Here is a 24,643-nt window from a genome sequence, read left to right as displayed (position 1 = left end):
TGGGGACAACGGACCGATGGTCACCTGGTTCTGCCATCTGAGGGGTACAACCCAAAACCAGTCGTAGGGTAGGGAGGTGGGGGACACATATCCAAAATCCCAGCATTGAGGAGGTCAAGAGTTCATGGTAAGTTTGTAGGGTCGCACAGTGAGACCCTGTCTTTAACATCCAATTGTATCTGCTTTAAAGAGTTCTTTTTATTTATGTGTCTGTGGAGGCTGGTAGATACTGCTGAATCCCTTGGGACTGGAGGTCACAGACTGTTGTGAGCTACCCAGTGAGGGTGGCCGGGAACTGAACTCACACTCTCTGGAAATGCAGTAAGGGCTCTTTAACTTCGCAGTCACCTCTAGCCCCAGCACCCACTTTTAAAAGCCACTTTTAAAAACTGAACCCTTGGCTATGAACTGGAACTGACCAGGAGCCTGTTTGTAGGAGCCAGCCCAGTCTTGGAACCACCCCCTCCCCCCCCCCGTCCCCAAACAGGACCCCCTCCCCCACAAGACCCTTCTAACTCCTAAGGGTCCTCCAGGGACCCCAGGGCCTGCCCTGCCCTCTTACTTGCTTCTGGCTGGTGAGCTGCATCTCCCGCTCTGTGATCTCACGGCGGAGGTGGTCCACCTCGCTCCGCAGCTGCACGATCTCGTCGTTGGCCCCGGAAGCCTCGTCGAGTTGTTTGGACAGGTAGAAGTTTTGGTTGTTGAGCTCAGCGTTGTCCTCGGTGAGCTGGTTCAGCTGCTCCTCCAGGTCGGTGATGACCTGTGGGGTGGGGGCGGAAGGAGAAAGAGAGGGGGCAGAACACATCAGAAAAGCTCACTGTCGGGGCTGGTGAGATGGCTCAGCAGGTAAGAGCACCTGATTGCTCTTCCGAAGGTCTTGAGTTCAAATCCCAGTAACCACATGGTGGCTCACAACCATCCGTAACGAGATCTGACTCCCTCTTCTGGAGTGTCTGAAGACAGCTACAGTGTACTTACATATAATAAATAAATAAATCTTAAAAAAAAAAAAAAAAAGCTCACTGTTGGCGGCGAGGACACGCATCTTGACCTGGTGGTTTGGAAAGCTATAGCGTGATGGGTCACATTTCATGATAACGGGAGAACCAACACGCAGCTATCTGACCTGATGCCAAACCCAGGCTCCCTCACCAACTCATTAAAGCCCACACAGGGGCAGGGAGATGTCTCCTTTCTCTCTACCTTGAGGTCTATCTAGAAAATACAGCAAGAGCCAGTCAACCAAGGACTAAATGGATGGGCCAAGCTCAAGTGAGATCCAGTTAAGAGCAGGAAGAAAGCAGGAAGAATTACGCATGGAGGGGAATCCATGTCAAGGAGAGGGGACCAACTGGCATCAACATCTAATTAAACTGAGACTGACCTTGACACCGCCCACAGGACAGCATCACTGCACAGCCACAGCCTTGGGAAGCGAAATAAAGTTTTATCGGGTAAGAATCACAATGAAAGATACTAAGGGTTATTTGAATAAAATCTCAGGCAGTGAATTTAATTCTGTGTAACAAAGAGGGGGAAGAACTCTTAAGGGGAGCCTGGGTAATTCGGAGGATACAATACCACATCATGATGCGGCTTTAATGGATTCTTCTACACAGCGAGTTCTCCAAGTATATGAAATTGTCATTTTATTGAGAGAGATTTAATCTGGTTTTACTAAATTATTTCCCTGTTCAATGGCAGAATGACTTCAATTTCAGTGCGTTTGGCTGGTCTATTCTCTTTGCTGAAGCTTAAGGATCAGTGCTTGCAGAGAACATTTATATAAAATACTTTAGAAGTTTAAGGGTAATTTTCTCGTAATAGTTAGAATAAGGCACGTGGGCCATAAATTTAATTTAACGCAACAACAACAACAACAAAAAATAAGTAAATGAAAAAAGGAAACATCTTTAAATTATTAACTGTTTCCATACCTACAACAGACACAGCTCATGATCTGTCAGCATTGCTTTTGTGCCTAGTTCTTTATTTCAACCCCATTGATCAATTTAAAACACACACACACACACACACACACACACACACACTTCTTCCTGGGTGGGTACACAGAATTAAAGAGTGTAAATTAAGGACATTCCTTCAACAAACCCCAGAAAGCAGAAAGGCCCCCCCTCACACAACCCCTGAGTTGCAAGCCTCTCGGGGTGGGAACCGGCCTAGTAGTCCGCTTACAACATGGACACCCAACATGAATGGGCAATGGATGGAGCCTCTCTCTGGTCAGGATCTTGGAAGAAAAGCTTCCTCAGAAACCTGCAACAAGAACCATGCACTGTGCTACACACACACACACACACACACACACACACACACACACACACACACACCGATAGTTTGCCTCAAATAGTTCCTGTGTCTGTCACCTTCCAGTGCCACGGCTAAGTCAAGATAGACAGCTGAAGGCACTCAGCCCGTCTTCACCCTTCACATGTAACCCTGCCGCTCAGTCCGTGGCCTGTTCTGTAAATGTCTCACCTAACCATCTGTGGATCTCTGCCCCTTCCCTGAGGAGAAAGAACAGAATGGGGCAAACGATCAGGCCTATCGGACTCTGTAACTCCAGGTGAGTTTGAACTCGGGCGGGTTTCTCTGTCTATGACATAGAAATATACTATATTCTTCATCTTTTACCTTTCACTACCTTGCATCTGTTCAAGTCCTGTGGCATGAGAGACACAGGGATATAAACTAATGACCAAAATGCTGTTCCATTCTGAAAGTCTCTTGAGGAACAGATTATCTGCAGAAATCTATTCACAGAGAATGTATAATTTCCTTGCCATTCAAGGTTATATTTAAGCTTTTGGGTACCAACTTCCTTTCTTTGATTCACAGGAGAAAAATTTTATTATGAGTCCACTTCTGTCATCTCTTCTCTTCTGCCCAAAATAAGACTGTAAAGAGCTGAAGAAGAAACCCGAGAAAAACTAATGAGGTGACAAGGTCTTCCATCATTGAGGCAGCTCTGCTGGAGAAGGAAGAGTCCCTCCGTTCCCCGTGTCATAGGGTCTTTGAGGGACCTGTCTCGGCATTATTCCAGCATCTGATCTCTACTTCTGTACTTGTCACTGTCTCAGTTTCCTCATTTGACTAGATGAGGGTAATGTGTGAGAGCATGTGTGCTGCGTGTGTTCATGTGTGTGAGAGCATGTGTGCTGCGTGTGTTCATGTGTGTGAGAGCATGTGTGCTGCATGTGTTCATGTGTGTGAGAGCATGTGTGCTGAATGTGTTCATGTGTGTAAGAGCATGTGTGCTGTGTGTATCCCTGTGTGAGAAAGCATGTGTGCTGCATGTGTTCATGTGCATGAGAACATGTGTGCTGCATGTGTTCATGTGTGTGAGAATATGTGTGTTGCATGTATTCATGGGCATGATAGCATGTGTGCTGTGTGTGTTCATGTACATGACAGCATGTGTGCTGCATGTATTTATGTGTGTGAGAGCATGTGTCCTACATGTAAGAGCATGTGTGCTGAATGTACATGTTCATGTGTATAAAAGGATGTGTGTTGCATGCATGTGAGCATGTGTGCTGCACGTGTTCATGTGTGTGAGAGCATGTGTGTTGCATGTATTCATGCGCATGACAGAATGTGTGCTGTATGTGTTCATGTGTGTGAGAACATGTGTGTTGCATGTATATGTGCATGATAGCATTGTGCTGTGTGTTCATGTGTGTGAAAGTATGTGTCCTGCATGTAAGAACACATGTGCTGAATGTAAATGTGTTCATGTGTATAAAAGGAAGTGTGTTGCATGCATGCATATGAGCTGCATGTGTTCATGGGTGTGAGAGCTAGTGTGCTGCATGTGTTCATGGGTGTGAGAGCATGTGTGCTGTGTGCATGCATGTGAGAGCATGTGTCCTGCATGTAAGAGCATGTGTGCTGCATGTATGCATGCGTGAGAGCATGTGTGCTGTGTGTGTGTATGTGAGAGAGAGAGGGAGGGGAGCATGTGTTGTATTTCATGCCTGTTGTCATGGAGGACTTTAAAGGCTGTGGTAACCTGACAAAACCTGAGTCCAACCCTGAAACTTGAGACATTGTTGTCTTATGTCTACAGGATGCTGCCCTCTGGAACAGAGGAGACAGGGATCTTCCAACTACGCAAACACTCTCCGTTTCTGTTTCTCTGAGACATATACAGCAGACTGGCCTCAAACCCAACAGCTTCCTGCTTTGGCCTCCTTGGGGCGTATGCCAGTATGTCTGGTGCCCTTCTTGCTTTTGAACCAGGTAACTTGCAAGAACCCTTAGGTTATCTTTGTGACCATGAGTCACTTCTTTCCACAAGGAGGGCAGATGATGATCTGTTTACTGACACACTCAGTTAGGAGCTCATTAACTGTTTAGGCCCCCCAAAAAACAGAGGGTTAAAGAAAAGATAAACAGAAAGCCTAGTTCTATCTTCACAGTTAAAAAAAAAGACGGGGCTGGGACAGCCTCCTCACCCTGGGGGGTGCCAGGGGGAGGGGGGCAGCCAGGTTTACTTGTAGGCTGTTTTGCAGACAGGAGATCTTGGTGCAGTTCTAAGAAAGAAAGAGAATATAAAACTACCAACTCTGCGTCAAAAACAAAACAAAAAGCTAAACCTTGTGAACTTCACCCTCATAGAACTGTGTGCTGACCCCTCACAGCCAACCAGGGACAGGGCAAGAGCCCGCGGAGGAAGAGGACCAGTGGCGTGGAAGGGAAGGAAAGGCTCGGGACTGACAGCCTATTTTAATGCCTGCTTTCCTGAAGGCAGCTATTTGCATATTATTTATTTTTAATCTTATAGCTGACAGATTGATTCATAATTAAAGCTGTGTCATATGCTTGCCCACCAACTCCCCTCTCAAACAGACTTAGGGAGGGGTTTAGGTGCCAGATTGAAATCGAATCCTTTTTTTAAAAATTCCTTTCAAAACACAGAAATGGTCTGAGCCTGGAAGCCTCCTGTCCCCCAACCGACACCCCCCACCCCCACCCCAAGCATTCTGAAATCACTAACTGGACGCTCCTCAAGGCTGAGTTATTATGGAGTCCTTACCAGTAACAGAGGCAATGGTGGACAGCACCAAAAGGGGGTGGGACACCTGGGACAAGCCCCCAGGGCATCTTGAAAGTGGCACTGAACTTGACTGTGTCACTGAGACCCATGTTTGTGGCCAAATGCCTTGAAGCAGTGGTTTCCGGGCTTTTTAAAGTAGAAAGGCCATTTCTTTAACCCAAAGCTTAACGCCAGGAGCCTAAGACAACAGTAGCCAAGGAAGCCCAACCCTCCCAGGGTCAAGCCCAGAATGCACTGCACAAGTGCGGCGGGAGCCTTGGAGGCATGGCCTCCGATGCCCAGGGGTCCCTGTGCTGATGCCCTGCGGCTTGTCAGAACCAGGCAGCTCCCCATCGTCCCTCACCCAGCTCCCTAGCCACAGTCACTAGCCATGAGCTGGGAAGATCAACGGCATGCGGGAAGCGAGGCTGTGTAGGTGAGCCCCCACTTTACTGCAAGGAAATGGGAGCCGGGATGGGTGGTGTCCAGTAGGCTGCTGGAGGCCACTTCAGAGGACATGGCTCGGACTACTGTGGCTTCCAGCCGCTCCGGCTGACGTGTGCAGTGACTTTATTAGGTCAGTGCCCCACCATGGGTACCACCATCTTTGGAAAGGGGTCCCAGAGGCCTGGCCACCAAAAGCCATTGGTAAAGGAAACAAACACTGGGGATCACTGTCTCGCAGAAATCAAATTTAGACAGTGTAGCCATTTATGTAAGTTAAGCCAGAAATCACATTAATCCCACACACCCGCAGGTTCCCTTATGACCAAGCTTCCCGTTTTATAAATGGCGGCCAGGCTCCCTGGGGCAGCGGGCAAGTTTGAAGGGTGTTGGCTGTGTTTCTTATTCTGACCCTGTTGTTTGGTTTCCTGTGTGTACACAGACTCTGAACTCCCCCGCCCCCTAGGCTATTCTGAACCCGTTCCACCACAGCTATACACAAAAATGGCTTCCTTTAAGTTCTCACGCTAGGAAACGAAAGGGAGTAAGGCGGGGTCTTTAGGCAAAAGGGACAAATCAGATGACCTGATTGACACATTTTAAAACCATCCACGGTTAAGGAAGGATTAGTCATCTAAAGGACTCACAGTTAATGGTTTTTCCTATGAATGAGATAATTGATCGCTATCAGTCTATAAGAGCTTACAGTCCCTCTAGAGAGTTCTGCTGACGGTCTCACATTCGATAACTTCTCATTGAACATTGTTGACGTATTTTGAATAAAAAAAAGATAGTTATATTTTTATGGACTAAAATCTATTGATCTTTCTCTTTGTGGCCCCTAGCTCTAAAAGATATTTAAGTATATTGCAAAGGGTTCCAGGGACAGAAAGAATGGTGGCCTTTGCCTGAAACTGCAGTACTTGGGAGGCTGGAGCAGCAGAGAGCAAGGTCAAGGTCAGCCCGGACCCGTGTCACTCTGTGGTCACTCATAAGCTGTGTGTGTGTGTGTGTGTGTGACACAAGCAAACACTGGTGCAGAAATAAGAAAGGCAAAGTACTAGATGGCCAAGAACGGGGTCAGAACCCAGCAGTTCCTCAAGGCAGGGGAGCAGGGAGCTGAGAGGCCCCTTCCTGCCACATCCAGACATACAGACCAAACCACCTAACAAACGCAAGCGAGTCTCATGACTGAGCAGTTCCACCCCTGGTCACCAGACATCAGTGCCTACAACCACCAAAGGACCCACATGAGGACTTTCCCTAACGGCTTAATTCTTCCTGGAAAGATCCACATGCCCGTCAGGGGAGAATGAGCCAAGTCACTGGAAACACCAAGGAAACAGAAAGGGTGTAGAGCGTTGCCAAGCCCACAGAAGAGACCCCACGGGCGAGCCATGGGAGCCGCCTATGGGCTGAGATATCCTGCAGCTGTTCGGATGCTGCAGCTATACTGTGGGTAGCTAAGATTCACCCAAGACCGAATGCCCCAGTTAGTCGGGAAGGGGTCCTTTCGAAGTCTGACAGATAGACGCACACATGCGTGGGAGGGGACGTTTCTGGAAATTCACAGACGTAAATAGTACAAGCAGGGACAGGACCACTGAGGAGTGACGGAGAGAGCGAGAGAGCCACAAAAAGACCAAAGGCACAGAAGCACAAATAAGGAGAGCGAGAGCGTCCCCTTCTCCTCAAAGGGGCCTATTTCTGTCCTTCATTTTCATCGGAAATAGAGCCTGCTTTTCCACCGACTTGACAAGATTATGTAACCGCGACTGGGGCTTGTCTGCTGATGGAACTCTCTGCAGAAGTGATGGCACCCATGAGGGTCCGAGGTTGTGAATTTACATATTAAAAAAGCAGATTTTTCTCTGCTAGGAAGATATATTTTCTTGGTCCACAGGAGATCTGATTGGGCCTCCTTTTTGGCACAGGCCACCGGCTGTAGAAGCCGCATAGAAAGCCAGTCCCTGGCATTTGGACAGTTCCTTGCTTGGATGGGCCCTGGGCCCTCCTGCACTGGGGAGGGGATGAGCTACCCTTGGGAGCTTGGTTGAAGCTGTCGGATCTATTCACAGGGTATGAGTGAGGGTGAAAAATAAATGATTTGGGCTCTCTATTTTGAGGTAAGTTGTCACTCTGTAACCCAATTATGCCTCGATCCCTCCACTCTCCTGCCTCAGCTACCTCTACAGGTACATACCCCCACACCCAGAATCGTCTGACTTAACCGTTCATGCCGTCTGCCCCTCCCAATCCTAAATGGTTTTAGCATCCTTGAAACAGGTAAGCCCCCTCTCCCCCTGAAAAACTAAAACAGAGCCAAGCATTGTGGTCTTCAAGGCCCAAGAGCGCAGAAGATCTGTCAGCTCGGAGGAAGCCGGAGATCCCCTCTGCCTTACTCTGCTCATCTTCCGGATCTTTCTACTCACAGTGCAGCTGTTGCGAAGGGCATCGAATTTGCGCTGGATCTCATCCCGATGTGCCTGAAAGGTAAGAAGTGAGTTATAAATGTTTCATAGGGAAGAACGCAGTTTCACACGCTATGCGCCAAACCCAGAGAGGGGCAGTTTGCTTGGAAAGCCAGGTACGCTGCTGCAGCAGAGAGCCCATTCATCGGCTCATCCCCAGCCTCAACAACAGGTAGCAGGCGGAGCTGCTTGAGGTAAGTACAGCTACTCAGGACCACATCGTGAGCTTGAGGGATCATTTCCTGTTGAGATTAACCTCCAGGGGCAGCTGGGGTGTGTGTGTGTGTGTGTGGCGAGCAGTGTTCTTACACTTCTTCACTGCCCCAAAACAGGACCCCAGTTCTGAAAATATGAGTAGCCTGGCCTCCAACTGACTGACCCCTTCCCAGCTTAGTAGACACACAGACAGACACACACACACACATGCGACAGACAGACAGACACACACATGCGAGACAATGTCAGGAAAAAAGCAGAGACTTTTTGAGAATTAAAGCTGCTGAGATTCATAAAACGTTACATTGACCTGGAAGAAAAGATTCACAGAACCTCACGCTGACCTGGAAGTGAACGGCAGACTTTCCTGAGGCAACGCTACCCTAAGGCAAGCAGTGTTGCTGTCACACTTCGGATCTTAAATGTCCTCCAGAGCCTCTTGGGTTCAAGGCATGCTCGTTGGCCTGTGGCACTAACAGGAGGTGGCAAAGCCTTAAGCCATGGGATGTGCTTGAGACGACACTGGAACCCTGAACTTCATCAACCCCCTCCACCAACCTCCACCAGAAATAAGCAGCCCCTCTACCAAGTGCCCCCTGCTAACCCTAAGCCATGTCACAGCTGAGGTGGGGGTGGGGTGCATCAGGGTGAGCATTGGTACTGACTGTAAACATGGGCTTTCCTCATCATAGTCTTGAGACAACACAGCAGCCTCTCTTCACAGCATTTGGAAGAGGACATGCACAGGGTTTGGGCTGTTGCATACAAGGGTCTTGAACATCTGCTAATTCAGGTATAGGTGAGAGGTTCTGGAAATCAACCTCAAAAATGGCTCTATTTCCCTCTTGCATTGGACTACAAGGGAAAATGTCCTTTTCTTCTGAGTTGTGGTCAGTGCTTGAAACAACAAAGCAAGAAAAGGGAGAAACAGCCTAAGTCACCAGGTCATGACAGACGTTTGGACAGACAGACACCAGGTCATGACAGAGAGGAGTGGAGACAGACAGACACCAGGTCATGACAGAGAGGAGTGGAGACAGACAGACACAGGTCATGGCAGAGAGGAGGGGGACAGACAGACACCAGGTCATGACAGAGGAGTGGAGACAGACACCAGGTCATGACAGAGGAGTGGAGACAGACACCAGGTCATGACAGAGCGGACAGACACCGAAATCTTAATGGTCTAGGAAGGCATCTGAGGCTCGCTTGAAACAGCTGTAAGCAAGGGAAGGAATGTTGTGCCCCCACAGATGTTTTAAGAGTTCAGGCGGAAGGATGTGCTCCTACAGATGTTTTAAGAGTCGGGGATGTTGTAGGGATCACAGGTCGAGAAAGAAAGGCACCAAGGAGCAGGGAGGAGGGGCGGGGCTGCCGGTCAGGAAAGAGCTGACTGTGCTTTAACATGTGGGACACAGCATGGGGAAGGGGATGGGGGGGGGAGACGCCAGGGATACCCAGGGGATGCTGGGCCAGAGGGACTGTGGACTATAAAACTATTCGCTTAGCTGTAAGAGCACAGAGAACCATATAGTCCCAGGCAGAGCCCAAAGAAGCCCTTTCCTTAAAAAGAAAACCTTATTCTCTATAAAAGTCTATCAGGCAACTCAAGAAATTAGAATTATAATGTCCTCTCTAATGGGTCCACTTCCCTAGACATTTATAATAGCTAGAGACACATGAGGAGATTGGTACACAGCGCTAGAAACTATCCAAGATAAAACACAAGAGACAACCGACCAAAACAGAACCACCATGACGACCCTTTTAAAAACCAACCAGAGAGCTGGGGGGGGGGGGAGGGAGGAGAGAATGACAGCTGAGAGCAGAATCCGCATTAACTGGAGACTCTGAGGGAGTTGGGGAGTGAGCTGGAGAAAAATGCTTCAAGAAGAAATGGCCACAAATGGCCACAGTTGCCACGAGCTATGAATCCACAGGTCCAAGCGAACCCCAGCCTGAGAAACACGGAGACAATTATTCTTAAGCACATCGCCATCCAACTGCTTAAAACCAGCAACAAGAAACTCATCAGACGAGCCAGAGATTACACACAGAGCAGCCGGCCAAGTGCCAGGTGGCTGTCCTCCAGGTTGGGTGTGGCTACCGCCACCCTGGACCTGTACCAGTATGGGGACCTCACCAGGCAGAAGAAAGGGAAAAGCTTCCCTGACAACGCGCAGCAGTAAGAGATGGCCGAGAGGAGGAAACGAGATGGTATGGCTGCCCATAAGCTGCCCACGTCCCAACGAGTAACCCTAATAAACTCATTGGTCCACCGAGTGAGACACGGGTGGAGCGGCTTCTCTGGTCTGCAGTGGCCGTACTAGACTCCCCAGTGAGAGCCCGTCTTGGGAAGTTTCTAAAGCTATGACAGAAGAAAGGGTTTCTTTGCTTTATAAAGGGAAGCCAGGGCAGGAATCGGGCAGGGTAGAAAGCTGGAGGCAGAAATCGAAGCAGCCTTGCTCCCAGGGCTCAGTCAGCCCTCGTGTTATGAAAGCAGGCCCACCTGCAGAGAGGATGGCACCACCCACAGTGGGCTGGGCCCTCCCACATCAGTCATCAAGAAGACACTGCACAGGCTTGCCCACAGGCCAGCCTGATGGGAACATTTTCTAGTTTGCAGTTCCCTCCTCCCAGGTGACCCTGGCTTGGGTCAGGTTGACAAAAACAAAAATTCCACAGGGCACAGTCGGGAGTGACAAGAGAGTCAGGTCCTCGGATGATGCTGTGTGGGAGGGTTGGGCCTGAGGACAGCAAAGCAGCATTTTAAACAGTGTAACAGAGAACAAAGGTAACAAAAATCTGTTTGCCTAGCATTCTTTAACAAAAAGATCTCTCCCAGGCAAGGAGGAAATGACGGCATGCACTGGGTGAGGGGGACATATTCCCTGCAGATCAGCACTATACAGGAGTCCTTCAGGCAAGACTATGACAGACGGACACTTGTGTCTCCATGTTTTCCACGTACAGACCCATTACTGGGCGTTGCTGTGGGCCTAATGAGAGGGTGCCTAAAGTTGTGACCTTGAAATGGGTCCCACCCCTACCCTCCCTCTCCACCCTTGCTTTCTGCTCTCAAGGTAAGGGATCTGGGTCTGCCACGTGCTGCTTTGATGTAGGCCCAATCACTGACAAGAGTCATCAAAACTGTGACACCCCCCCCCCAAATCAGTCATTTCTCTTTAGACACTGACTGTCCCCGTATTTCGTTACAGTGCTGGGATGATGAGCGAATGTGCCAGCATCGACACAGACCAACTCGGCTGTGTGAGGACATTTGTCCAGCTTCGGAACAATGCCCCCCACCCCGGTATTACTGTTGAAATCCCATTTGCAAACAATGACTAAGCATAGCCTGACCCCACGAACGCACCCCCCCCCCCAATCCACCCGATGGTCGATGTGGACAATGTGAAGGCTCTATCTTAAGTCAATCCCCTCCACAGTAGGCGGGGTCAGCAAGGCTGGCAGGTTGGTTCCGTTGTTTTAAAATGGAAGGGATGGTAGGTAGGCGTTAGGTATGCAAGCCCGGTTGACCTACTTAAATAAATACGCCCTCCCAGGGCAAACGTCTCTGTAGAAGCTATGCAGACGAGGCAGGGGAGCTGCACACACATAACCTTGTCCTCCAGCACATACCTAAAGGGCTGAGCACCAGAGAGCTTGGGCTGAGGAGGCCGGGGCAGGATGATGCCAGGGACATACTGGCTAGCCAGTCTAGCCGACGGGCAAGCGACAGGTTTAGTGGAACAGTACTTCAATAACAAAAACAACAATAACAACAATAATGTGGGGAAAAAATAAAGTCAAGGACAATGGCAGAAGATACCTGACACAGACCTCCAGCCTCCACATCACACGCACACTATAGCACACAGGCAGACACAAGCTCACCCACATACAAGCACTAATGTGTGCACACACACACATGTACACACAACATACATACAGAGGCATATATGCACATTCACACAAGCACAGACACACCATACGTATTTGCATGTTCTCTCTCTCTCTCTCTCTCTCTCTCTCTCTCTCTCTCTCTCTCTCTCTCTCTCCCCTCTCCCTCCCCCTCTCTCTGAGAGTAGTGTTAGTTCTTCCTAAGCTAAGGCTTGCTGGCTCATATAGGGGTGTCAAAGCGTTCTTCTGTGTTATACTTCCTTATTAACAGCAAAGACTCCAATAACTCCATACATTAAAACCTCATCTACCTACCCACTGGAATCTCAGTAGTCCTGGGTGATTCAGTCCCATGAAACTCACCATGATGGAGCCCCTGGATCACTCAGACACATCAGGTGCCAGCTCCCTCTGGGGCAGAATGTGCCCAGCCGCTGACAGTGCGCCTACGCTCTATCACCAGTGGGAGCAATGACTACAAAACAGGAAACTGGTCCCTTGTGGCTGTCGGTGTCACCGTCAGCTCTAACAACCACCCAGCTGATCCCAGGAAGGAATAGGTGAGAGGGGCCAGTGAGAGAGAGGGCTCAGCAGTTTAGAGCATTTGATCTTGTAGGAGGACCTGAATCTGATTCCCAGCACCTACATGGCACCAAGCAAGCACCCGTAACCCCACTTTCAGGTGATCTAGCTCCCCCTTATGGCTCCCGTGGGTACTGCACACACATAGTCCAGAAAGACATGCAGATATCACACCCATGCACATAAAATAAAAAGTAATAATTTTTTTTTAACTGAAAAGAAAATGGTTTGTTATGTTTCTTTTTAAACTGAGAAAAGGGAATCACACAGCATCCATCCAGGTACGGTGATATACCTAAGACAAGCTTTGGATTCGGCCAACAAAAGCACTGGGTACTAATTAAGTACTGGTGTTACAGGAAACATTCATGCTCTAAACATTAGGAGGGCCCTGGAAAGTGAAGATGTAGTTAGCATAGTGAGGTATGCCAAACAGAAGACGCTGCTCTGAAAAGATCCAAACCTCAGGAGCGTGTGGGGTCCCCGGGCCCGTTTGGGAAGCCCAGAGCTAGAGGCTGGGAGTGACTGACACAGGCTGGGCTGAGCAGACCACAGCCTGCCTGGCCCCATGGCCAGCAACACTCTCCGGCTGTCTCCTGGAGTCTTCACGTGCTCGGTAAGTGGGATCAAAGTTCTCAGGAAGGGAACCACAGTGGAAGATGTTGTGGAAATTATTTAGCACAGTATTTATGTTGACAAGAACTTTGAAGCCACCGTGGGTTAGGTAGGGGTCACGAGAACGTGGTCCTGAGGGCTGGCCAACTGGAGTTAAGAGCAGTCCCAGATGAAACATTGTAGGACCACAGGGCCGAGGACAGGAGGGCAGTGCTCAGGTGGCCCGCCTTCCGGGACCCACGGCCTGCGGGTCTCCATTCTTTCTGTACTTTCATGCCCCAAGTTCACGTCTTGGCTATTACGCCAACAGCTGACTAATTAGATACGAGGCTTGAAGTTCGTGTGAAGGGGTGGGAGCCTGCTTGGTTAATGGCTCCAACAAATCAAAGGTGCCGGCTTGGGCTCCGGAATCCCGCGGCATGGGGAGGAGGATGTTTTCATCAGTGCCCCCCAGCTCTCGGCTCCTCACTGTTCAGCTAAGTCTCTCGACCAAATGGGTAAAGGACCGTGGGGTCAGGACCACGGAGCCACCCGCGAAGCCTTGCTGGCGCTCTCTGGTGCTCGTCACTTCTCTTCCGGCTACTCAGGGCACACCTCGGCGTCTCTACCTTGCAGGAAGGGACGGCACCATCCTCTGGATGGAATGCAGACAGAAAATTCAGTACCGTGGCTCTGCTGCAGGTGCCAGCATCAGCTCAATCTCCTCCAATCTCAGTGCAAAAGCCATCAACAGGATGGGTAAGTGAGAATGGGGGATGGAGCGGGCACAAAGGCCCACAGCTGTTCCCGCCAACCTCTTTCAGTGGAGGACTGTGAAGTAACTGGGTGCCATCTGATTTGTCCCGGGGTGGAGGCCACACCAGGTAAAGTGCTCTGCTCCCAGCCTGGGAGGCGATGGCCTCTTTGAATTGAGCAATGATAGCCCACTGACCCTTCCTCCTCCTAGGAGCCGGTGTTAGATCCAGCTGATCTAACTTGACTGATGCTCTGGCTGGATCTGAATGTGGGCCTCGAACAAAGAGGAGGGAATAAAGTAGGCATTTATGGCCATGCTCCAAGTCAACCAAGATCTTGACTTGGCAGCCCCGTGCTGCCCAGAACCAGGTCTGAGACCCTGTCGAGGAGGAGGAGGAGGAGGAGGAGGAGGAGGAGGAAAAAAGGTGAGGGGGCCTCAGAATGGACAGGAATGGAAGCATTTGGAGGGCTTCCTCAAGACCTGTCTGCCAACAGCTGCCTGACCCAGGGCATCTCTGCCGTGTCTTTATTTCTCTGGTAGGGGTCTTCAGTGTGGCCTCAGGCCCTCTCAGGCTGCGGTGCCTGCCATTCTGGCCGGCCCGGCTTCTTCTCCCATGAGTTTGAGCAAAAGCCCATGTTCCATGGACCATCATGTGCAAGAGCGAGAGAGCCTGAGTTTTGAGCGAGGGCTTTTGTTTTGTTTCTTTGTGAAGATAGAGGCAGTGATCTCATCCGACTAAATTAAGTCGTGACTGGCTGCCGTGCGAGGCTCCAGGCACCCTCCACCCAGCAGCAGGGCAGGATTTAAGGGACTCATTTAAACAGATAAACGGCGGTGACGCGCGCTCTAGTTTATGTCCTCCTCCGTCCAAGCAGGGGCACGGCAAGATGCATGGCCGCTGCCTGCCCTCCCGGTCCCTGAGGAGCAGTGAGATCCGTGTCTCATCTTTGGGCACTGCCGAGAAAAGGGAATCGTGAGCTGATTCCCCAGGGGGGAGAGGGCTAAGAGCCACAGTGTTGGGCACACGGCAGGTGCTTGTCACCCACGGATCCACTCGCCCATGTCTGCTCACGTCGGAGCTCAGAGGCTCACAGAGGGGGAAAGGAGATGACACGGTGCGTTCAATAACAGTGGTTCTCCTGTTGGCACACACTCCTCCGAGGCCATTCCCGGCCTTCCTTGCCCCGTTCTGTCTTCCGTGCGCCTACTTTCTGTTTGCCTCTTCGATCTCATTGCGTCCGGCTTTCTGTCTTGCCAAACTGCATTCAATCCATTCTCAAAGCAAAGCATAAACAGAGAGATGGCATTGCTATTCCCCCACCCCCCACCTCCTACCCCTGCCACAAACCAGATATTGGGGACACGTGGCATTGTAATGAGTGTTCTCGAAGAGATGATAGAACTTCAGGGCTCGATCAATATCCACACTTGGCGTAAGTCCCAGAAAACCAAGGCTGTATGGGCCTTCTTACGGGAGGTACTCTATCACCGCTGTCATGCAAACCATGGCGGCCTTCACTGGACTCCATGAGAGCCCGCCCCTAAAACATCACATTCTCAATCTTGTTTAAATGATGGGATTTCCTAAACCCAACAACAGGCGGCAACTTGTAAGGATAAAACTAGTTTAAAGACACACACACACAAACACACACACTTACCTTTCAAACAAGCTAACTCATAAGGAGCCCATGCTAAAGACCTAGAGAAGGAAACTCTGCTCTGAAAGACACAGAAAGACTGAGTAGCTGGTGTAGATGGGGGGACATCCAAGTGGGGCTGGAATTGATAAGATACCCATTTAAAAAAAAAAAAAAATCACTGACTAAATCAGCCGCATTGTGCCCTGCCCACAGGAAAGAGCACCCTGACCAGCAGGCATGACTGAGCCCATCTGCTTGGCAGGAACAGTGTGTGTTACTATGAGAAATGTGTGGGCACGTCTAATACAGCCACCAAAGCTCATTCCACTTTCTGAGTCTGTGCCCACCACGCAGCCTCCCAAAAGCCTTCTAACAGGGCTTGCTTGCTCTCCTTAAAGATTTATCTTTACGTGTGTGTGTGTGTGTGTGTGTGTGTGTGTGTGTGTGTGTGTTGGGGAAGGGGGAGGTGGCGGGGAGGGGTTGCAGTGCCTCTGGAGGCCCAGAAGAGGGCATCAGATCCCCTGGAACAGGAGTTAGCCAATACGGGTGCTGGGAACCAAACGCAGGTCTTCTGGAATAGAAGCAAGTGCTGCCTCTTCGGCCCTCAGGAGCGGGGTCATGAAGTGGCCGATGCCCAGATCACCCACCCAGAGCATCCTGGCTAACTCAGCAGACGAATCTTGCTCTGGAAGCTGATGACTGGCATTCCCCAGGAGAGCCTCTGGGAGTTCTGTCTGTCACCCTGGAGCGGTCCCTGTAGAATGGTCGCTGGTGGTGGGGGTGGCCAAAAAGTCTTCCAGGAAGAATGGCAGTGTGAGACCAGTGCTGCCTTCCAACGTGCAACCACAGGTGAGCTTGTCTCTCAGAAACAGCAAGTTTGATAAGATTGCTTTTGAAGAGAATCGCTCTCCTTCCGGAGGGTTTTTCCCTCCTCGATCATACCAGAAGCATAAGAAACATGAACGAGGCTGGAGAGACAGCTCGTGGGTGAGGAGTGTGTCCTGCAATTCCACATAGCCAAGTTCTGGAGGACCCAAGGTTTGGTCCAGCACAGTGTGTGTCTGGTGGCTCACAGTAAGTATCCTGCAACCTCAGCTCAGGGACTCTAGTGCCCTCTTTTGGCCTCTGCAGGTACTGCACCTACATAGCATAGATTCACACTTAACTACTAAATATAAATAAACCAAAGGGGGAAAAGAGACAGAAACCTAGACAACACAGGACTGAGTACCTGGGCTCCCAGCAACTGGGAAACAGACCCGGGGGGATTATAAGTTCAAGACCACTCAGGACTACACAATTTAAAGCATCTGCAAAATCAAGTAAAATAAGATAAAGGCATAAGGCAGAAATACACCTTGAAAGAAATTATAAATGAGACCAAGCAGGAACAAAGCAAAAAAAGGGAAAAGAAGAAAAACAAGACCCAGGAATAGGCACTTGGAACTAGATGACTGCGGGACGGAAATTATTAATTTTTCTTCTGATTATCAAGAACCAAAGTAGAAGACCCAAGTACACAGACTCTAGCTGAAATGAACCTTACAACGCATGACAATGATTGCTTAAGAGGAACAAAGAGCAGGGTGTGATGGCGCACGCCTTTAATCCCAGCACTCGGGAGGCAGAGGCAGGCGGATTTCTGAGTTCGAGGCCAGCCTGGTCTACAAAGTGAGTTCCAGGACAGCCAAGGCTATACAGAGAAACCCTGTCTCGAGCCCACCCCCCATCCTCCCCCAAAAAAGAGGAGCAACAGATAAACACATGAGGAATTTTTCAAGTGCACAGGAGGGAGGATCTTCCCAGATGAGCTAGTGTATTAATTCCAACAAAGGAGAAGTCTCTACACAAGCTATTTTTCCACCCACCATCCACACCCAGTTATCATTTTTTTTCCCCTTTCTCCTGACATCTCTAAGAGTAAACAAAGACACTTGGCGCCTACTCTCCTCCCGGCTGAGACCTCCTGAACCTCCCGGAGACGCTCGCAGACTCACAGTAAGTGCCTGGATCTCCTCCTCCGCTTCTGCGGTTGTCTCCTCCAGCTCCGTCTTTGCCTGGCGGAGCTGGCTCTCCAGGGCGGCCCGGGCGGCCTGCAGGGCCGTCAGCTGGGACTCGCGCTCCTGCAGGGACAGCTGCAGCTCCGTGAGCTGCCGCTTCAGCTCCAGCTTCTGCTCCTCGTGCTCCAGGCTGACCTGTGGAGGGGTTGACATGCTCAGGAGACGGTAGAGAGAGGCTGTGAATGACACGCTTGGCCACAAAGCCTGCGGCTTTGACCTGGTCTTGGGTCTGAGAGCCAGGCCTGGGCAGAGGAGGCCACACTCGGGCTTCTCAGAAATCGACAGCTCTGAGAGCTGCAGCAGGGTGAGGTATGAGCTCTCGCATGTGTTCATTCGATCACAGACTGAGAATATTCAGAGAGAGATTGGAGAGAGACTGGGTCTGTGTTGCCTGCACACACACAGAAATGTCATCTTCCCCTACACAGGACAGTGTCCTGGAACTTGCTCTGCAGACCAGGCTGGCCTTGAACTCACAGAGATCGGCCTCCCAAGTGCTTGCCCCACGACCACCCCGCCAGCATAGCTTCTTAGAGAACAACTGCATAGCAGTGGTGTCCTCTGTGGCCTGTAGCACACAGGAGACGCACAGAGGTTCCATGCAAACGTCTCCCTCTCTTCCGGAAGGCATTTGGGCAGCTACAGGTTTGGGTAGCAGTGAGCGGAGTCCTAGAGCCCAGGCCCTACTGACCATCCCTTACTCGGATGCCTAGGAAGGCTTCCAAGGGGAGGCAAGGCAAGGCAGACAAGGGAGGCTGGGATGAAACCTAATGAGTCCCCCTGATGAGAAGAACATTTAAAGGTAAACGGACAGAAATAACATCAATTAGTGACAAAGACACCTTTACAGTTGGAACACAAATGCCACAATAGGCTGGGTGCTATTTCTTCTATTTCCTGCTATCTAGTCCCATTAGGTAGCCTGCAATAATGTCATGTTTTGAGGTAAACACCCTTCCCTCCATCTGCCCGAAGAACATCCATCCTTCTACTTGATGTTTTATGCATTCGTTTAAGGAAAGTTTTAATGAGCTATTTCTCTGTTGAGGAGGATACGGAAGGAAAGACAGCCTGTGCCTTCGAGTTGAGGAGCAAGAGGAAAGTTGTTATCTGCAGTCAGGCATGCCGGTCGGGTGGGGTAGGGACATGGAAGGCTACTGCAGAAACAGCAGAGGCATAGTGGCTGACTCCTGCAGAGGACCTGAACTCGTTCCCAGCACCCACATCGGGGCAGTTCAGCAGCACCTGTAACTCCAGCTCCCAGGGATCTGATATCCTCCCATCCTCCACCGGACCCCCGGAGGTACAGACCAAGACAAAGTGCACCAAGCTTCCCTGGGGGACGTGGCAGACTGAGGTCCCCCGGGCAGGCAGAGCAAGCTTAGTGAGATGGGCTTAGACTGAAGGGCAAAGCAAGAGGTTTTAGTTCCAGGAGATCTGATGCCCTCTTCTGGCCTCTGCAGGTACTGCAAGTGCATGGTACACATACAAACACAAACATAAAAAAAAAAAATCATAAAAAGTGACAATTGACAGGAGCTGAATCAGATGGCAAAAGGGCTAGAGTCATAATACAGGATTGATTCTGCTGTGAACCTAGCATGCACAAGGCCCTGGTCAGGTTCGGCTGAACAGGGATGCAGCCATTCCAGGACCATGCCAAATGAGTAAGCGACGTTTGCTGTCCTCACAGGAAATCTGTAAGGGTTGACAACAGCAGAATGGGGGAGGGGGCACTCCCAGCGGAACTTCAGAAAAGGTAACATCCAAGTCCCAGCTCACCAGAGCAAAGAGAAGAAGGAACTGCAAAAGATATAACCAACAACACCTGTGACTAATTTGAATGGGGGCAGGGAACGAGGGACTGAAGAGTTAAGTGTCTCCCAGGAAGCAAGGACAGTGACTCCAGCACACCAGAGGGAGAGGAGAGACGCTGTGAAGGAAAAGGTAGGAAATTCAACGCTAATGCACTAACAACGCTGAACACCATGGGTCCACTCCAGGGTGGAGGAGGCCTGCGGTCTTCTGTAACAAAGTCTCAGAAGCTCAAGAGACAGGCCTGGTTGCCGATCTAGACCCGGCAGTCCTTAACATACCAGTGAGAGCTGAAGCCAGCGGCCCAAGATCCTCAGGTGACAGTAACCCAGATGATGTGACCACAGAAGACACTACGTAACGGTACCAGGGTCACTCAAAGCAGCTCCCCAAGAACTTGAAGGACAAGGTGTTGCTGTTACCCCCCACTTTACAGATAAGCAAACTGCGCTCTGGAGAGGTCAGGCAATTATGCAAATGTTAAACAGCTTTAAAAAAAAAAACAAAACAAAATAAAAAGATGGCAGGGTTGGCGTTCGAACCCAGGAAGTATGGTGGGAGTTCGTGTTTGCAAACATGACGTCTTACTGTTTGTCTCATTAAAATGCCAGCTGTCAGAGCAGGCTGGGACTCTACCAGCAAGCCCAAAATTTCCCCAGATGTCCTTTGGCAAAACCAGGAGGCATGGGTGAGAGGGAGTCAAGGGGAAAGCAGATAGCTGAGAGTTGAGCACTTAGCAAGCGCTCAGAAGCCCAGGGGGCCGTGGAAAGAGCTACCACTGCACACAGAGGCTAAGGAGAGAGCTCAGGGCCCTTTAAGGCAGCGCAGACTTGAGGTGGAGGCCTCTGCCCCGAATCTCAGTCACCAGCACGCCGCCCAGAGAAGACCGACTGGCCTTGTTCTATTTAGAGCTAAACTCCAAAACTCCCAGGGAGAATACAGAGCCTCTTATGAAACATTTTAAGTTTCTCCTACCATCCTGGGGGGTGGGGGAAAGTGGTGAGCTGTTTCCCAGGTGAGCTAGCGCACAGCGCAGGCTCAGTAAGACAGACGACGGACAGAGAGACAGACGTGGGAAGGAAAGACAAAGACAGCTGCTGTGCCCAGGCTGAGAGCATGTCTGGGTTATTTGCACCGACATGCCTAAGGTTGACCTTTCTGGGAAGAATGAAGTATAGACTGGAGGATTCAAGTGAGACCAATTCCCACACTCCAAGGAGGGTCTCAGTCAGGCAGAGCGCTTGTCTAAAAATCAAGAGAAGGGAGGGAGGAAGGGGGAGAGGGAGGGAGGGAGGGAGGGACGGACGGACGGACGGAGGAAGAAAGCTTAAAAAACTAACTACAAATCCCCCTTCCAAATTCCATGTTTAAAAAGCAATTAAACCATGCTCTGTGGCTCACGCCTGCGGCACCCCTCGGGAGGCTGAGCCAGGGCTGTCTCTGTCTTGGAGAACTTGCAATAAAAAGCTGATGTCTGGGAAGACATTATAAGACGCTCTGTGTGATGCTACGGGAGGGACCCAGCCCTTGGCAGGCCCTGGAAGTGGGATTATGCCGTCTCTGGAGCCTGTATCTGTAGCTGTGAGGACCCCTTCTCTTCCTTAGGAAAGAGAATACGCTCTTCCATAAACCCCATCATAAATATGTGCGTCTGCCCTGCATGAGGCACGGTCCCCACACCTGCTTGGGTGTCTGGTTTGCAAGAATGGCTTTGCAGCCTTGCTAGATTGGGGTCAGCCCCCAAGGTCAGGAACATTCATCGGACATTAGCACATTATACCCTGGCTACTAATTGGCACACAGTAGGTCCTTAATAAATCCACAATGGGCAGCTGCATCTAACATCTTGGCTTTGATGGAACTGTCTCCAAGCCTTGCTGTATTCTCTGTAAAGTGTGGCTCAGCCCAGTTCCCCTGCAGCAGGCAAACAGAAGCCTGGCTGTCTTTTCATCTCCCATCTTCAGGACACCTCTGCCTCAGCTGTAGGCCTGTAACCAGCCCCCTGTCTGTACTGTACACCTCGTGGTCCTCATTAAGTCCTGCTGAAGGGGGAGCTAACTGCTCAGGCACTGTTGGACAGATGCATCAACCTACATGGCCCCTCCACATAGGCTTAAGAAGGAGGAACATCACTGCCGACACTTCGCAGATGAGGAGGCTGAAGCATGGACATATTAGTTATGAACAGAAAACTATGGGGCCAGCGAGAGGGCTCAACAGGTTAAAGAGCTTGCAGCCAAGCCTGAACAACCCAAGTTTGATTCCCCAGAGCCTAAAGGGTAGGAGAAAACCAAACTCCCCAAAGTTGTCCTCTGACTGCCACAGGCATGCTGTGGCATGTGTAAGTGTGCGTCAGGATACATACAATGCTATTTTCTAAACTTGGAATAAGTAGAAGTGAATTCGAACCCAAAACTACGTGGCCCAGTCTCTATGCTTGGTCACCATGTGCAAAGCCTCCGCTGTGTGCTGGCTTACTGTTGGAAGCTGGCTGGCTCCTGGACTGGCTTCTTCCCCACCCCCCCTCCTCACCTCCCTCAGCCTTGTCTCCAGCTCCAGCAGCCGACTCTTGTCACTGTGGTCTTGGTGGCTGATCTTCTCCAGTTGCTCTTCCAGCTTTCGGTTCTGGGCCTCCAGCTTCCCGGCCTGCGTCTCCAGGTAAAACTTCTGCTGCCTGAGCTCTGAGATCATCTCTTCCTGGGCCTTCCTGGTAGGGGTGGGGCGGGGGGGGGGGATCCAAAGAGAATTATCAGAGGTAAACGTGTCTAGTGAGAAGGCACATCTTCAGGGAGTGGGCAGTGGGCATCCAAAGGCCAGCCCCACCCGATGCAGGCTCATCGGTGTGAGGACCCTTCCAGTCATCCGTGCTCAGAGTCCCTCGCCTGTTGGATTAAGTAAGGCCAAGCGACAGATGCTGCCGGGTCAGGCCTTCGGCAGACCTTTTCCTTTTTCTCTTTTTGAGCCTGTGTACGGAGCACGAAGAGGTCCCCTCTGAGGAGGGGTGTCCTCCTCAGAGCTTGTAACACACGCACCGTGAAAGACAATGCTGTCGAGAAAAGGAGTCTTGCTCCTTCTAGAACCTTGTGAGGGCTCCCTCTCCATCCCTCTGACTGGAACAAGTATCAAAACCTGGATTTCCAACCCCCCCCCCCCCCCCAGGCCTCAGAGCAGCTTATCCAACCATGTTCATGTTAAGATGGGAACGTTTTTCACAGATCTCTAGAGGGATCGACATTCCTGAGGAATGTAACCCTCCTGGCAGGAAGAGGGGGACCAGAGCACTCAGGGACCCGGCCAGCAGAAGGCACAGCTGAGAGCCGGGCACAGGGGAGCAGGTCACCTCCTGCTGACGGCACCTGCAGGTCAGCATGGGAAGGAGGGACAGCAGCTTCCTGAAACCAGGCTAGAACCAGCCCCATTAGCCTCAGCAAACTCCTCCTTGGTCCGGTAGGGGCTTGAGGTACCTAAGAGAACCGGACTCAAAGGGGCGCTGCGGAGGATAGAGGCCTTCAGAGGACAGCAAAACTACACAGGTGTGCACGGGAAGGCCGGGCTGGTGTGTGCACGTGACTGAACCAGTTAGGAGTCCCACCAGACAAAAGAACAGACTTTCTGTGCCGGCAGAGTTGGCCAAGCGCGGGGAAGCATGCTTACATGTTCCTCTGGGTGAAGAGACTGCTGTTGGCTGCAAGCTTGTTGGCTTCCGACAGCTCCACGATCCTCTGCTCCAGAGATCGGATCTTGGAATCCATCGCGTTGATCATCTGAAATACAGGAAGACACCTCACACGTGAACAGGCACGGGAAGAGAGGGGCTAAAGTGGGCCTCGGGAGCCGAACAGATCATCTCCTCAGAAACCCATAGGTTGGCCAGAGGCAGTGAGAGGAGCCACCAGGCTGTACCCTGAACGTCACAGGTACCACTGCCCAGTGGATGGCATTCAGCTGTTTTTCCAGCGGAAACCAGGGTCTTCTCCCTAAGTGGCCTGTGTCAAAAACACAGGGCAGGGCCTATGTGGGAGGCCTCCATCCTACATAGAAGCAGGCCTCTTCACATCTCAGTGTCCCTTGAATATAATCCGGGCCTTTAGCTTCTGACCCAACATACAAGTACATATATAACATATTTCCTCTACATTTGCATTTTCCTAACTTACTAAACAGTAGGAGTTGAGGGTGGAGGAGGGTGGATGGAGGCTAAATTAAAAGGTGGGCAGGACCCTCCCTTAGAGAGACTGGAGGATGAAGGCACCAAACCCAGTGTCTTTAAGCATGCAAGGCAAGAACTTGAGGAGCACCGAGCTATGTCCCCAGTTCTTCCCTTGGGAATTCTGGGGTGGAGAGCCCCAGTGACAGTCTGGGACAATACAGATTGACAAGCATCACTGACCAGACCCGTGCCCAGCAAGTTTACGTTGGAAGGGAGAGAAACTAAAAAAAAAAAAGAGAGAGCAAGCCATGGGGGACTTGGGGGAATGGAGGAGGGCGGCGCTCGGGCGCTGTCCAGAGTTCTGAAAGACCACACTGCGGCCATTTGGAGTCATAAATCCGCCCCTGCTCTTTTGGGACGGGAAGCTGTTTCTGAGAAAGCTTCCTGGTACCTATAAACCTCGTAGGCTATCATGGGGAGACCATGTCACCAGACGAAACGGGGTGGCTCTCGGCCTCACCGGTGCATAGCCCTTCCTGGGAAGATGGCGCCCCTTGTCCTAATACGCACCGCCTTCTGCTCGCTAAGGATCTTGCCCTTCTCCTGGGCCTCCTCTTCGTGTCTCTGCATCATGTTCTCCAGGCTCTCCTTGTCGGCCAGGTCCTTCTTGATCTGATTGTCCAACACCTGTGGAGACATGAGGTGTAAATACGGGGGGGGGGGGGGGGGGGAGTGGGGAAGAGAGGCAGCAGAGGCCCAGACTCCAAGGGGGAAGTGAAACTGGAACACAGTCTATTCGCCAAGATGGTGTGCGGGCAGGTGTGAGCATGCCTGCCAGGGGCCTACTCTTCAGCAGCTCCTAAGACCAATGAGTATGCAAGAAAGTGAGAGAGTGGAGGGAGCCAGAGGAGGGGGGTGAAGGGAGCGAGTATGGGTCGGCACCTAGACC

General features: G+C 50.9%; 1 protein-coding gene across 2 annotated transcripts in view; it reads right to left on the bottom strand.

Moving 5' to 3' along the window:
• The window catches only part of Cit (citron rho-interacting serine/threonine kinase), a 155,698-nt gene that overhangs the window by 38,977 nt on the left and 92,078 nt on the right, over window positions 1-24,643 (bottom strand). For both annotated transcript variants that reach the window (XM_029533619.1, XM_029533618.1), the window contains 6 exons: window positions 24,265-24,381; window positions 23,199-23,308; window positions 22,077-22,251; window positions 17,667-17,864; window positions 7,936-7,989; window positions 563-760 (listed from right to left, as the gene is read on the bottom strand). In XM_029533619.1, the coding sequence (XP_029389479.1) occupies window positions 563-760; window positions 7,936-7,989; window positions 17,667-17,864; window positions 22,077-22,251; window positions 23,199-23,308; window positions 24,265-24,381 (852 nt within the window). The remainder of the gene's footprint in view (window positions 1-562; window positions 761-7,935; window positions 7,990-17,666; window positions 17,865-22,076; window positions 22,252-23,198; window positions 23,309-24,264; window positions 24,382-24,643) is intronic.

Source organism: Mus pahari, chromosome 23 (assembly GCF_900095145.1).
Source record: "Mus pahari chromosome 23, PAHARI_EIJ_v1.1, whole genome shotgun sequence".
NCBI classification, from domain to species: Eukaryota; Metazoa; Chordata; class Mammalia; order Rodentia; family Muridae; genus Mus; species Mus pahari.
The sequence above is the reverse complement of the archived record's forward strand: the minus strand, read 5'-3'. Positions and strand labels throughout refer to the sequence as shown.